The 13281-nt window shown below is 34.8% G+C and overlaps 1 protein-coding gene across 2 annotated transcripts in view; it reads left to right on the top strand.

Annotated features, from left to right (window-relative positions):
* MS3_00001603 (uncharacterized protein) overlaps nt 1-13281 on the top strand; it is a 40379-nt gene that overhangs the window by 10079 nt on the left and 17019 nt on the right. The window contains exons 3-5 of one of the 2 annotated variants that reach the window (XM_035733975.2): nt 923-1205; nt 4957-5399; nt 8326-10203. In XM_035733975.2, coding sequence (XP_035590183.1) covers nt 923-1205; nt 4957-5399; nt 8326-8652 — 1053 coding nt within the window. In that variant the 3' untranslated portion in view covers nt 8653-10203. Of the gene's footprint in view, nt 1-922; nt 5400-5430; nt 12025-13281 lie in introns of those variants that run through there. The other variant, XM_051209070.1, reaches the window with a different exon arrangement.

Below are 13281 nucleotides of genomic sequence, written 5' to 3'. Positions count from 1 at the left end.
TGCTAATTGAGTCATGTCAACTGTAGATGGCATAATAAAAACATTTATACTTCCAACAGGTTCTGTGGATGCTTTTTCCACTGGTTGTAAAGCTCTTATAGTGTGATTTGATAACATTTACAAAGCATCTCCAAAATTTTATACGGTGATCAGAAGAGTGATATTGATGTCATATCCCCAAGTGCAACGTATGGAGAACATCAATCGTCATTTTCTCTGGTTTCCTCCAACAAATTTTTCTTAACAAGATTTGATTTAATTGATCCGAGACTGATCAATTGCAGTCCTAAACATCAATGGGAAGATTCAAGTAAAACTATCAAATGAATTAAACTTCACCTCATTGCACAACCAAGTGGCTATCAGGACTCAGTAGCTAAGTGAATAACGCGATGGTGTTTGGAGCGAACGGTACTGGGTTCGAGTCCCAGAGTGAACATCAACTCTGAAGTGTAGGTACATCCAGCTGACGAGTCCCAAATAGGACGAAACGCGTGTCCTGGATCCCACTGCTAGCCACTATCCATTTTTATTAACAAGATTTGTGGTAAAAAAGATATCTATTGTATACAGTATTCAAGTTGCTAACATATCCCACTTTAAGTCTCACATAAATGCTACTGATGTGTAAGTATAGACAGAGGTGGTAAATGAATGCCCTTCATAGTTTAATGTTAATTTATTAAGCTTGGATAGATTTCCACCATTCATGTGGTAACCCTTGCTACTGTGCATTTACGTACATTTTTACTTGGAATTTTTGCAGAAATACAGGTCCAGTATATTTCAGTTTGTTTTTATACTCAATTGAATAAATTTTTGAATGGATCCCTTTTCTGAACTATTTACTACAACTTAATCTTGATTTACATCATTGCAAAGTATTTTTATTGACTGTTCTTGTCTTATTGTTGCTCTTCAGTCTCATTGGTACAATTGTACTCTTTCGAGTGGTCACATAAATTCAGAAGCTGCAACTATTGATAATCTTTTGTGCAGTGGCTATTCACCTGACGATCTGCGGTTTGCAATTTTAGACCAAACTCCTGGAAAAGACTTCGTCTATGTTATTGATCCTATTAGCTGTTCGAATAGAGAAGCATGGGTTGTACAGTTGCGTGATATTCAGCATATGCAGCACGAATTTTTGCTTGCTCTCCAAGATCCAAGGAAATTCAACACTAGCACTCGGGATGAAGGATGGGGTAAGTTGTTTGTATAACACTTAACACACAAGTAATTTCTTAGAATCCTAAATTTGACCGTTGATTCTCAAATAAAGTACGTTTCGAATAATCAGACTATGCAATCGACACTAAATCAGTTGTCAGTCAATATATATACCTATGTCATGTACTTTTCACACACTAAATTTACTGACTCGTGTTAGTGAGCAGATAGTAGTCGAAAAGTTTTTTATCTGGGTAGCTGTTTGAATGCTGATGGTTGCTAGATTGATGAAAGGCAAACTGTGTCCGAAAAATCGCTGAAGTTCAGAGGCAACACTATATTTATAATGTGAAAGTTTGGCACAGTGATGATCATTAAATTGACGTTATCATCGACGTGTACAACGAACATCGTCTCAGTGAGTCCCACATTGTACTTTGTGACATGCTGGATAATAATAGAAAGCTGTGCAGAACTGGCATTTGTCAGTCTATCACGATTCCTTAGCTGTGGTCCGAGAGATAATCTAACTCAATGGTTTGAAACTTTATCAAACATGTTTCCGAATAAAAGCCTGTGACTGGCGTACTTTAGTTTCTTTTTAATTCATAAACATGAGAGCAACTTTAACGGAAGTGGGTTTTTTCTTGTATTTTCTCAAATAAACTGTTTTTCCCACTAGATCTTACAAAGGATGTCTGATCCGAATTTCCCATTTAAAATTTCTAACTTGAATGTTTTCAGAACCCAGCTTATCGTTATGATATATATGCAAATTTTTATAAAGCTTCAACGAATCTGCAAGTGTGCCTGTGTTCGAAAATGTTGAAGCATAAATATTTGATCTTAACGTGTTGTTGGGCATCACATTTGTCGAGTTTTCTTAAGTTGGTCATTCTTGTTCTCCAGTTAATCGACAGCTATATTTGGAGGTCATTATCCTAAAAACCCTGTTATCCAAGCTCTTTTATCTTTGACAGTTACATAAGAATATATATTTCCTTAAATTGTCAGTGCTAATTGTTAGAACGATACTTGTGTAGCTCCAAAATATACCTCGATTACCAGCCAGTAGTGCACCTAGACTTCCTGCTTCGAAGGTACAAAAGCATTCACGCTTATTTCTGTTTTACTTCACGGCAGCGAAACATGGCCTTTAAGAGTAGAAGACACTCGTAAGCTACTAGTATTTGACCACAGATGCCTTAGAAATATTGCTGGAGTCTGCTGGGATCACCGGGTAAGTAATATTGAGGTTAGACGCAGGGTATTAGGGAATGATGGTAAATCAGTTGACGAGTTTGTTAATCTTCATCGACTGAGATGGTTGGGTCACGTGTTACGTATGCCTGAACATTGATTACCACGACGTGCAATCCTAACCGGTGTTGGAGATGGTTGGAAGAAGGTTAGGGGCGGCCAAACCAAAACGTGGCATCAGTGCTTGAAGTCACTAACTCCTAGTGTGAGCCATGTTGATAGATGCAGACTACTTGGTTGGGGTCCGCGTGACTTTCGTAACCAATGGTTGGAGACCCTTGGTGACATGGCTCAGAATTGATCACAATGGCGTCGGTGTATACACTTTCTGTCTTCTCTTAAACTAAGAGATTAAGATCACTTCACATCTTTCTTTCTACGAACTAATTCTTTCTTCCTGTACTATATCCTTATTGCAATCTTTCTTTTATATATTACCACCTCTGAATTCACCACTTATATGAATCCGGTGTCCATCTTGTTGTGTTAATGAGGTATGGTAACTTGGACCGATGCATAAATGTGCCTGGTCCTACGTTGTAGCTGACTGACTGATTTCGGCCACTCATTTTCACGACATTGTACTGCATAACACCTTTCCAATTATGCCTGTTGGGGCTGACTCCTCTCGAACATAATTCTATACATATGCCTCTGAACCTATAAAGAGTCACTTACCTGGTGCTCAAAAGACGAGTCCACATTCATGTCTAAAATTGATGCTCGACTTAAAATGATTATGGTCTACATAAGTGCAGAAGACGGTTACCATGACTGCTCACTTTCTACTTGGCGTTCCTCCCTCTTATATTGAAGCCTGAAATCAAATTGACCATGTGATATGGTAAAAAAGCCCAGGTGTGATCGGTCTGTACGATGGCACTGTCATGGAAACTGGCATTATGATATTGCCATCACGACTCTCAGGTTGGGATTCTAGAGATTGTGAGACCTAGTGGCTTGAAACGTTATCATATATTGCTCAAAATTTGGGCTAGTGATGATTTTGTTGTAGCTTCCTATTACATTGTTCACAAAAGTGAGATGACCTCTCTTAAATGAAACTCCTCTTGTGTTTACTTTTAACTGAACTGAAGCTCATTAAGTACTCTACCTATCCATTTATTGATTGATTGTATGAAAATTTCCTCTCCACATTACCGTTACTTTATTCGTGTGGTGCATTTTGTTGGTACGCAAGTGTGCCGAAATCTATCTGCTTTAATTAATTAATTTAATGTATATTTGCTATCTGAGGTCAAGTGAATAACCACACTTGGTTCTTGTATGCGAGTTTCAATGATAACTTATAAGGTTATCACGTAACTTAAGGTTCTTGGATAGTGAAGCCTGTTTTGTTTTATACATTCAGAACACTAAAAACTGTTACATATATTTATGTTTGGGATTCTAGGAATAATTTTTTCCTAGCTCGAATTGTTAATACCGGTTCCATAGTCGAAAAATTTTGAAGCCTCAGAAGACTATCAGAAAGGGTTTCGTAGCGGATTTATTTCTGGTGAACAAAGGTCTTCAAAGCTTCAAGCGTTTCTCTGCTATCTTTATGCATTTCCATTCACTGATTTTTTTTGTTTCGGACAATATTTTTGTGTATTTGCTGTAAATGTGATGATTTATACTGATCCACAATTTTATGCGTTTTTATTTAAATAACAACAACGACCACCAACCGTTAATGGCAAAACTAATATTTTTTTGGAAGTGTCAGTGAGGAAATCTTTCAAACTGAAGTTCAATCAGTAACTGAATTTTACATTCCGTCAATAATGTGATTGCATACATGTGATAAAACGTGTTAACCAATAAGTCCTGTGATTTTATTTAACTTCGAATAAGTGTCGTGGTAATTGTAGTATAAGAGATCCACCCTTCTAATTTGAGATTTAAGATTCAGTGTTGTGTAATATGTAAGAGTCATATCCAACTTTAGTTTCCCTTAACTGATAGATATTTTTATTACATTATATTTTGGTTTTGAGGCTTTCTAACAGACCTCAATATATGCATGAATAAGGTGCTATTTACAGTTCTAGAGCATCTACTGCAAGCGGAAAGATACACTGGATAATTAGAGTTTCTAATTACTAATGCCTTTGTTATAGAGCTAAATTGAGATGCAACCGCTAAATCTTTTTATTGTCTGTAAATTATCTATTTACATCTTGGTTAAATATTTGCTAGTTACTAAGTATTTGTAAGTTTCTTAAATTTGATACTGTGTACAATGTTTGTAAATCACTAGTTTCTTTATAGACGAGTTACTTTATCATTTTTAAAACAACAGCTTAGTGATCAAAACATCCGGCTTACAACCATTAAGTCCCAGTTTCCAAAACACCCCTATGTACTTTAGTCTCAACATCTGGTTAGTGTCACTCAAAAATATACGGACCATGTGTAAAACATTAATTCATGTTTGTTAAATAAATCACGTCGAATCCTAATTTCATTCTTTCATATTTTTTATAGTTTCTCATTTATCTTCGCTTTGTTTCTGATTTTTAGCTAAGGATTCATTAACACATGAACTTACGTCAACTTTTAGTACAGATCAATCTGTACGAACTGATGCTCAGTTATCTATATCCATATCTTCATGTAATCAAGCAAGTCAACAACCACATAAAAAGTGGCCAAGCTTTACAATGAAACGCCCAGTTAGATTAGGTTCTAACTCATCTTCCATAGGCACAAAAGAGACTGGAACAGGAAGACAGTCTTCCGCTTCACGCCCAATTATCCCTCTTAAATCAAGATCTCAAGATCGACCAGTTTGTCTTGCTCGGTCTTTATCTGCCGAGCGTCAATTTCCGAATCGCGAAAAACTTGTAGATTCGAAGTTCTTAACTTGTGATGATCAAACTGGTGATGATGTGTGTGACACATCAGTTTACCGCAAATCTTCTCAAAGTGCAAATAGCTCCTTAAAGCTGACTAATCAATCTGTTGTAAGTCAAATTTAAGTTATGTTTATTTTAGTGTTTACTACTACTAGATTACTTTTAAACTGGAAATTTAAAGCAAATTGGATTAAATATAATTTTCTGAATGACAGCACTACGTTCTGTCTTTTAAGACAAATTATGGTTAATTTATACCATCTCTAACTTTCTGTGATTTTGAATGAGTTAAATATTATACAATGTCTGTAAGGATTTGCATTTATTAATTATCTTCTAGAATACTCACCGTTCATGTAATCGCGATTCTAGTTCTTGTCAGTGTTATGCTAATATTCTCGTCACTTGTTAGGGAAGTGTAATTTAAATGACAAACCAACCAAATATCTACCAATATTTCCAATGAATGGCACATCAATACAAGACTGATTTCACGAACAAACCCAAATAAATGATAATTTTAATCAACTGGTTGCAAATTTGGTTTTTGTCTTCAATATCCATGCAATCACCAGAATCTTTTTGAATTAATTCTATACGATGTGATTATATTAATTATTAAAACAATCCTAGCATTGACTAACAGTACTGATGTAATTGAACATTCTCAGTAAAAAAAAGCGTTTTACACTCCTGCAAATCATTTCATATTATTTGTGTATGATAAATCTATGCAGTTATCAAATTATATCCATATAACATATTTTTATTTACGGAAAGATATTTCAAGTAACTATTCTGCTTCAGTTTTAATTTGTTGGTGTTTTGAAATGACATTTTCGCGGTAGTTTGACGTCTTGGTGGCATCAGCCATCAATTATAATCAACAAAACGGGTTGGATATAGACTGGAATAATAATCATAACAGTGATGAATACTCTCTTTACCATTAAACTGACAAAATGAATATTTCAAATTTAAAACAAACCGAATCTATCTATGGGATGTAGACTGGAATATTACAAAATAAAGAAAAATAGTTTATTCTACCTCTGCTTTCTTCCCGCATGGACTTCATTAAATGTTCCAAGCGCCTTTAACTGATCAGTATGGTCTTTACAGAGGATGAAAGCATCGTTCATGTATTGGCTGTAAAAAAACCCAGTGAACTGCAACTAGCTCGTCTCCTAATTTTCCAAGGGAAAATACTGACTGATATTTGGATTCAATAGTGAACCCATTTCTGCTCTATTCCCTTTTTTTGTATACTATTCCACCAAACATAATATTCCTATCCATAATTTGTTTTAATGATAAGTTCTTAATTACATCTACTGGGATCATGATGTCTGTTCCCATTTCTCAAATTTTGTATCACATATAGTTACTGCCTCCATAAAAGGAACATTTGCGTATAATCCTATCACATCTAATGATATCATCGTGTCTTCTCTGGTGCTTAAATCCTTGATGCAGTCTATAAATCAGAATACATCTCCCCTCAAATTGTACGATTAACTTGCGTGGACTTTTTTTTCGCTAGTTACGAAATTTCTTAATCTATAATGTTTCCCTTGTATTTTACATATCTACACTAAAACACTGCTTCGTGGTATAATGGATAGTTGTTGTGCTGTTACATTCTAAGAGCTTGTTTCATCTTCATATTGTTTTTCAGTATACATTTATAAGGTAGTTTAAGGTCATATTACTACAAGTTCATATATTTGTCAATTCTTTAATAATAATATATGGATTTTTTCGTTTGGAATGTATGTTTTATTGAGTTGGAAAGTATCCTACTTCCTAATAGTCAGTTTCTTAAAGTCATGTACCCTGTTTACCTTATTGATTTGTAACTGATGAATGACTGTCGGATGTCTGGTAGTGGAAGTAGTGTGATCATCTAAGATGACAAAGTAAAGTGAGTTTTAAGTGTATTGTATAAAATGCTTCGAGCACAAAATTATTACAATTATCCTTGGCATTACCACAAATGTATATCGACAATAGATTCTCAACCATTCAAGTTTGTATAAATAGCTTCTAAGATTAATGCCAGTTGAATAACTGCTTGGAATGTTATACTTCAGTTTTCACATAGGTTTATTGTTAGGCGTCAAATATTGTTTTTGATATTTATAGCTCTTATAAGCGTAATGAGATAGTCCTGAAAGATGTAAATAATATGCCTGACATCTAATCTATTGGGTGTATTCAATTGAGAATTTGAATATAAAACTTCTTATTTGTGTTTATTAGCTAGATTAAAGTGGTAATACTAATGCTCGCTTTAATAATGTTTCTCTGTATATAATGAATGAATATTTCCTTAATTATATTACTCTAAACTGAGGCAGTGTATAATTATTTTTCTTGTCAAGTTAACAGTTTTTCTCACTAGACTGAGCTTAAAATTTAAATTGAATATATTTCAGAGAACAAAATCGCTATCCACCTAGGTGAGCATGGATGTACATATGACAGGTCAGGAAATTAAAGTCATTTTTTCAGATAAAATATCTACCTAAAGTAGTGCGATCATGAGTTTTCTTGTCAGTTTAGTAATTAATCAAGGTCGAAAATAAAGGTCACAAGACAGACAACTGTTGTTCATTTCTCGTCTGAAAAACCATTTTATAGCTCACTGATAATAGTTGTATATGGCTAGCCTTCCATAGCTAATACGACAGCTTTTAAAATCATAATTGTTAAATGCTGTATTACGAAATACAGCTGGTATAATTATAGTAATATCATCGTTTTATTGATTAGAAACATCCCTAATTATTTATGACTTGCAAAGTAGTTTTGGGTCGTGTTTGATTAGCATTGGATAGAAATCGTACTACCACGAATAATTCATAGCATCCTGGATACCATTTTTATTCTATCAGTTTGCTCCATTTCTTATCGTGTTCTGATCTCTCATTTTTAGTATTGTAGTTTGTTTAATAAATTTCATCTAAATTAGTTATTGTTGTTATTTATAACTGTAATCATTCCTTAATTATCCATTTTATTACATTTTCAGAGCTCAAAACTATCAGATAATATTTTACAAAATGAAACTACTCCACATTTAAAAGGTGGGTTGTTAAAGAAAAGAAATGCTCTTGTAAACTTCTTTAGTCGTGGCAAACCTAAGCACAGGAGTAAACACCACCAAAGTCAGCATCAGTTAGTTGTGCCATCAGGATTACAGTCTAAATTAGAACATGAAGCTGTTCCTGACTGTACATTTCCTAATTCCGATGACCATGTTTGTAATTCTGAGGTAAATTTAGGAGACAATCCAATCATATCAACTGATAATATACCCAATGTTAAACCTCATGCTTTGGAATATTCAACAGAATAACGCGGTCTAAATATTAAAAATTTGAGTTTGTATTTAGTTTATTAAAAGTATGAATCTCTTTCATCTTTGAGTATATTTTACCCATGTCATTTTACAAATGAACCTGTTGAGGATTAAACTAGATTTAGCATTTGATCTTTGCCAAAGTTCTTCATATCCGGTCAATATTGTTTACTTTCTGTAGTGTGTCGGTAGTGTGAATTCATCCGTGTGCAATACATGCAATTCAAACTCTGATCTTTCATCATTTCATTATTTGACAACCAAACGCAGTAGCTTTTAATAAATACACGGTTGTAATCAGCTCAATATTCATAATTAGTTCTCCAGATCTATTTGCCTGTTTAGTTTCTAATATGTTATGTGGTGTTTATTGTAATTATTATTGCATTCAACAAATTCTTAATGTGTATTTTTTTCTTTAATGGACTCTACATTGTTTCATGACCTTCACTAAAAGTTTTCTATTTTCCATGTACCTATGACATTTGCCATTTTTCTTTTAACGATGGGATTCTTTTTCGTGGTGATTTTTCTCTTCATACCTTATCAATTCTCTTAATAATAGTAATGATTATTACTATTATTATTGTGTTACTATATCCTGATGTAATCACCAATAAGAACCATTTACGTGGTTACTATTATCATTATGAATTGTATTTCAGAAACTTGTTTTTTATTTGTATATTTAGATTTTCCCGCGCAATTATTACTGTATGAATAGAAAACCAAATTAAACTATCAGAATATTTGTAATTTACAGCTTGAATTAATTCTGTAAATCATTTCATATTATATGATACTAAAAACCAAATAATTGATTTAATGACACATTATTTACGTACTTATTATTTTATTTATTTTCGGAAATATATTTCCCTATTTGTCATTATTCTTTCTTTCTGTTCTACATTGTTTCTTACCGTTCTGTTTTTAATATATTATCTGTGAATGACATACACATCACGTTTTCGTGCATTTATGTTCATGAACAATACAATAACATAGACTATAGTATGTATCATCATGATTACTACCAATGAAAGGCTGTGTGACATCTCAATAAGGCATTTAATCAGTCTTCATTTGTGTCTTATTAAATTGTCTTCGATTACTAGAAAAAAGTTTTTAATTGCGGTTATTTTGAATCTCTTCATTTAATCTATACATACACATATATTCTTTATTCTTACATTTTGTGTTAATTGTTACATATTGGATATAATTAGATGCTTCTGCTATAACTATCCCTTCCCACCCATGTTGATTCTTCCACTTGTTTGCATATACGGCAGTGTTTGCCTTTAGTCTTTTTTATAGCATAATATATTCTGATATAAAAGACACTTGGTTGTTTTGTTCCTTGCTGTAATAACATTGAACTGTAGTTAACATCTTAGTGTTTTGAATAAGGCTTTCATTCAAAAAATATATTCACGATTAACTCACTTCCATGAGATACCTTTATTCGAGTGATATTTTCCTTTAGCCAGAACCTAGTTCTTATCTCTTAATCGCGGTTTAGAGAATTGAAGTCAGTTAAATACAGTAAGTTATTTCCTTATAGTTAATAAATTTAGTACTGGTTTATTCTGATTGATCCGTCGTTTTAATTATTCCTAAGTTTTACACATAGTATCAGTTTGACGTTGGTACAGATGAATACCTAGGATAAATGATGAATGACCTCTCTCATATTCTCAGTGAAATCGTCAACGATATTTTCTAAATACATGTATAAAAATCACACCAGAATTTTGTTTTTCTTTCGACAGCAAAGATTGATTTAACCAATAAATGTTACGCAACATATTCGAATGTGCAAACAGAAAGTATCACACCTTATGTATTTCATTCGAGTAACAAAGTTTTCGGCCATTTGTTTGTGATGAACAGGCTAGTGGATATAGTATGCCTGATCTTGTTACCGTAAATAGTTTAATTTGCTTCAATCAAACTCGTGCACAAATTACAAAATTTCGTTGTTTATTTTATTACTGTAATGTAGTGTGAGTATTATTCTTGATATTTCATATTGACAGAAGCTGTATTAAATTACTGAAGATTTATTTAGTCAAACAAAATTTTCAGATATTTTTTGTGTCTACAATTATCTCTTCCCTTAATATACATATCGTGAACCTCAGATAAATCAGTCATTGTACATCATGTTCACTGAGCAATACTTAAACATAATAGTTCCCTTGAAGTTCCCGTGCATATTTTTCTAAATAAACAAAGCTGATCCTAATCAACTAACTTTAGACAATCCGGCATTTAACTTGTAATTTTTAATGACAGCTACTGTGGTTTTAGCTTTCACATCTGTACAACCCAGCTAAATTCATTAATCACTAAATCGAAAAGGTTGTTAGGTATCTAAGTACTCTTGTTATGATATTCCACTGACAGTCAATGAATTTAGAGGTCACGAACCCTTTACATTTAGGCGGTGAGAAATGAAATTAATTACACTAGGAATAGATACATATTAGTCAGCCATCTCAACTGATGAAGTTCCACTACTTCACCAGTTGATTTGCCATTCTTATCTAATACCCGTTTCCTAACAACTGCGTTACTTACTCGATGGTCCCAGGATATACGAGCAATGTTTCGAAGACACTTGTGATCGAATACTAATAAACTGCGAATATCTTCTACTCTTACCGGCCATGTTTCACTGCCGTAAAGTAGGACGGAATGAACTTCTGCGCAGTAAACTCGTCCTTTGGTTGATAGACGGATATCTCGCCTACGCCATAAATGACTCAAGTTGGCAAAATCTAGTCGAGCCTTCTGTATCCGTGCTGAGATTTCAACACACATTAGAACACAAGGGCTGATGAGACTTCCCAGATAAGTGAAATGGTCAACATGCTTAACTACTTCACTCCCTATCATTAGTTCGGGTGTCAATGCAACCCAATCCTGAAGCAACATTTTGCATTTTGAGGGGGGAATCGCATGCCGAACATGCTTGCATTGTTGCTTATAGTGGTTAGAAGACTACATTTTGTCAGCGTCCTCACCAAATAGAACTATGTCATCGGCGTATTCTAGGTCAAAAAGTGAATCTCCCGGTAGAAGTTCAACTCCTGAAAATTTAGATGAGGAAAGTGTCATCTCTAAAAGCACGTCAACGACAAAGTTAAGCAAGAATGGAGAGAGTGGACAGCCCTGACGAACACCACTTGAGGTAATCAATTCTGATGACAGTTCGTCATAAGCTCTCACTCTACCAGTTGTGTTCGAGTAGAGAGCCTTTATAAGATTAATGTACTTCTTTAGTACTCCTTACAATGACAAACACTGCGATAGAACATCATGGTCAACAGAGTCGAATGCCGCCTTAAGGTCGAGAAATACTACGATTGTGGGGCGTCTGAATTTATGTCTATGTTCTAGGACCTGACGTAGTGTGAATATCTGGTCTATACAACCACGTCCAGGTCGAAAACCAGCCTGATTTTCTCTAGTCTGTTCTTCACGAGCTTTGGTTAGGCGTCGAAGTATTATTGAAGCTAATACTTTAGACACTATATTAGTCAGACTGATTCCTCTATGATTGTCACAAGAGGACTTTTGTCCTTTCTTATAGACTGGCACAATCAGTGATTGAGACCAGTCAGATGGGATTACGTCCAGTTCCCAAATTCTACCTAAGACCTCAGTCAACCTCACTGCTAATACTGGACCACCATCCTTAAAAAATTCAGGAGTAAACCTGTCAGGGCCTGCTGCTCTCCCTCGCTTCAGATTTCCTATAGCTTTTTCAACTTCGTAAAGAGACGGAGGACCTACATTAACTTGCCATTCAGATTGACTGGAGATCGTGGGAAACCGAAGTGTGGCTGAAGGCCAGTTGAACTGATCCCTAAAGTGTTCTGCCCATCGATCCAATCTACTGGATTGAGAATGTATTATATGTCATTGTTTCGCTAACAGTCGGGTTCCTAATACCGGTTTCCTTAACAAGTCTGAACAATTGTCTGCTATTACCTATTGCCGCTGCCTTTTCCATCTCTCTTGTTTTCGCTGCACACCACTGTTCGCGATCATTGCGTAGGCTTCTTGTTAGCTTGCATTTAAGCTGACTCCGCTCTTCGTTATGTTCAGAGCCAGATGGAATGAGTGTTCGAGCATCTATGAGTGCGGTAGATGCTGCTGAGATCCAGTGTTTCTCCCTAACCTTGTGGTCTACCGTACTAGCAGATATCATTGCAGTTTTCACAGTTTTTTGGATATCATTCCATGCTGCCTCGGGGTGGGCATCACATACATGGCTGCCTAACTATTTTCCTAGTTGTTCCTGCAATATACTCTTAGCTTGACTATCATTAAGTAGGGCCCTAAGAGGTTTCCTTGCAGCGTCTTTCCTATATCCAGTAAGACGCAGACAAACACGCGCTAGCACTATAACATGATCTGAATCTAAGTATGTGTTCCAGAACGAGCGACAGTCTTCTATCGAGCCCCTCCATCGGTGGCTGATGGCGATTTGATCTATCTGGGTCCAACGTTGGGACGAATTCGAGGGTCGCCATGTCAAAAGATGTTTTTCCTTATAAAAAAGAGAATTCAGCGAAGAAATTTTTCTTTTCGACAAAATTATTTACTTAAGCT

The sequence above is a fragment of the Schistosoma haematobium genome, chromosome 1 (genome assembly GCF_000699445.3).
Source record: "Schistosoma haematobium chromosome 1, whole genome shotgun sequence".
Lineage (NCBI taxonomy): Eukaryota > Metazoa > Platyhelminthes > Trematoda > Strigeidida > Schistosomatidae > Schistosoma > Schistosoma haematobium.
Note: the sequence above shows the minus strand (reverse complement) of the source record. Positions and strands in the feature narration are given on the sequence as shown.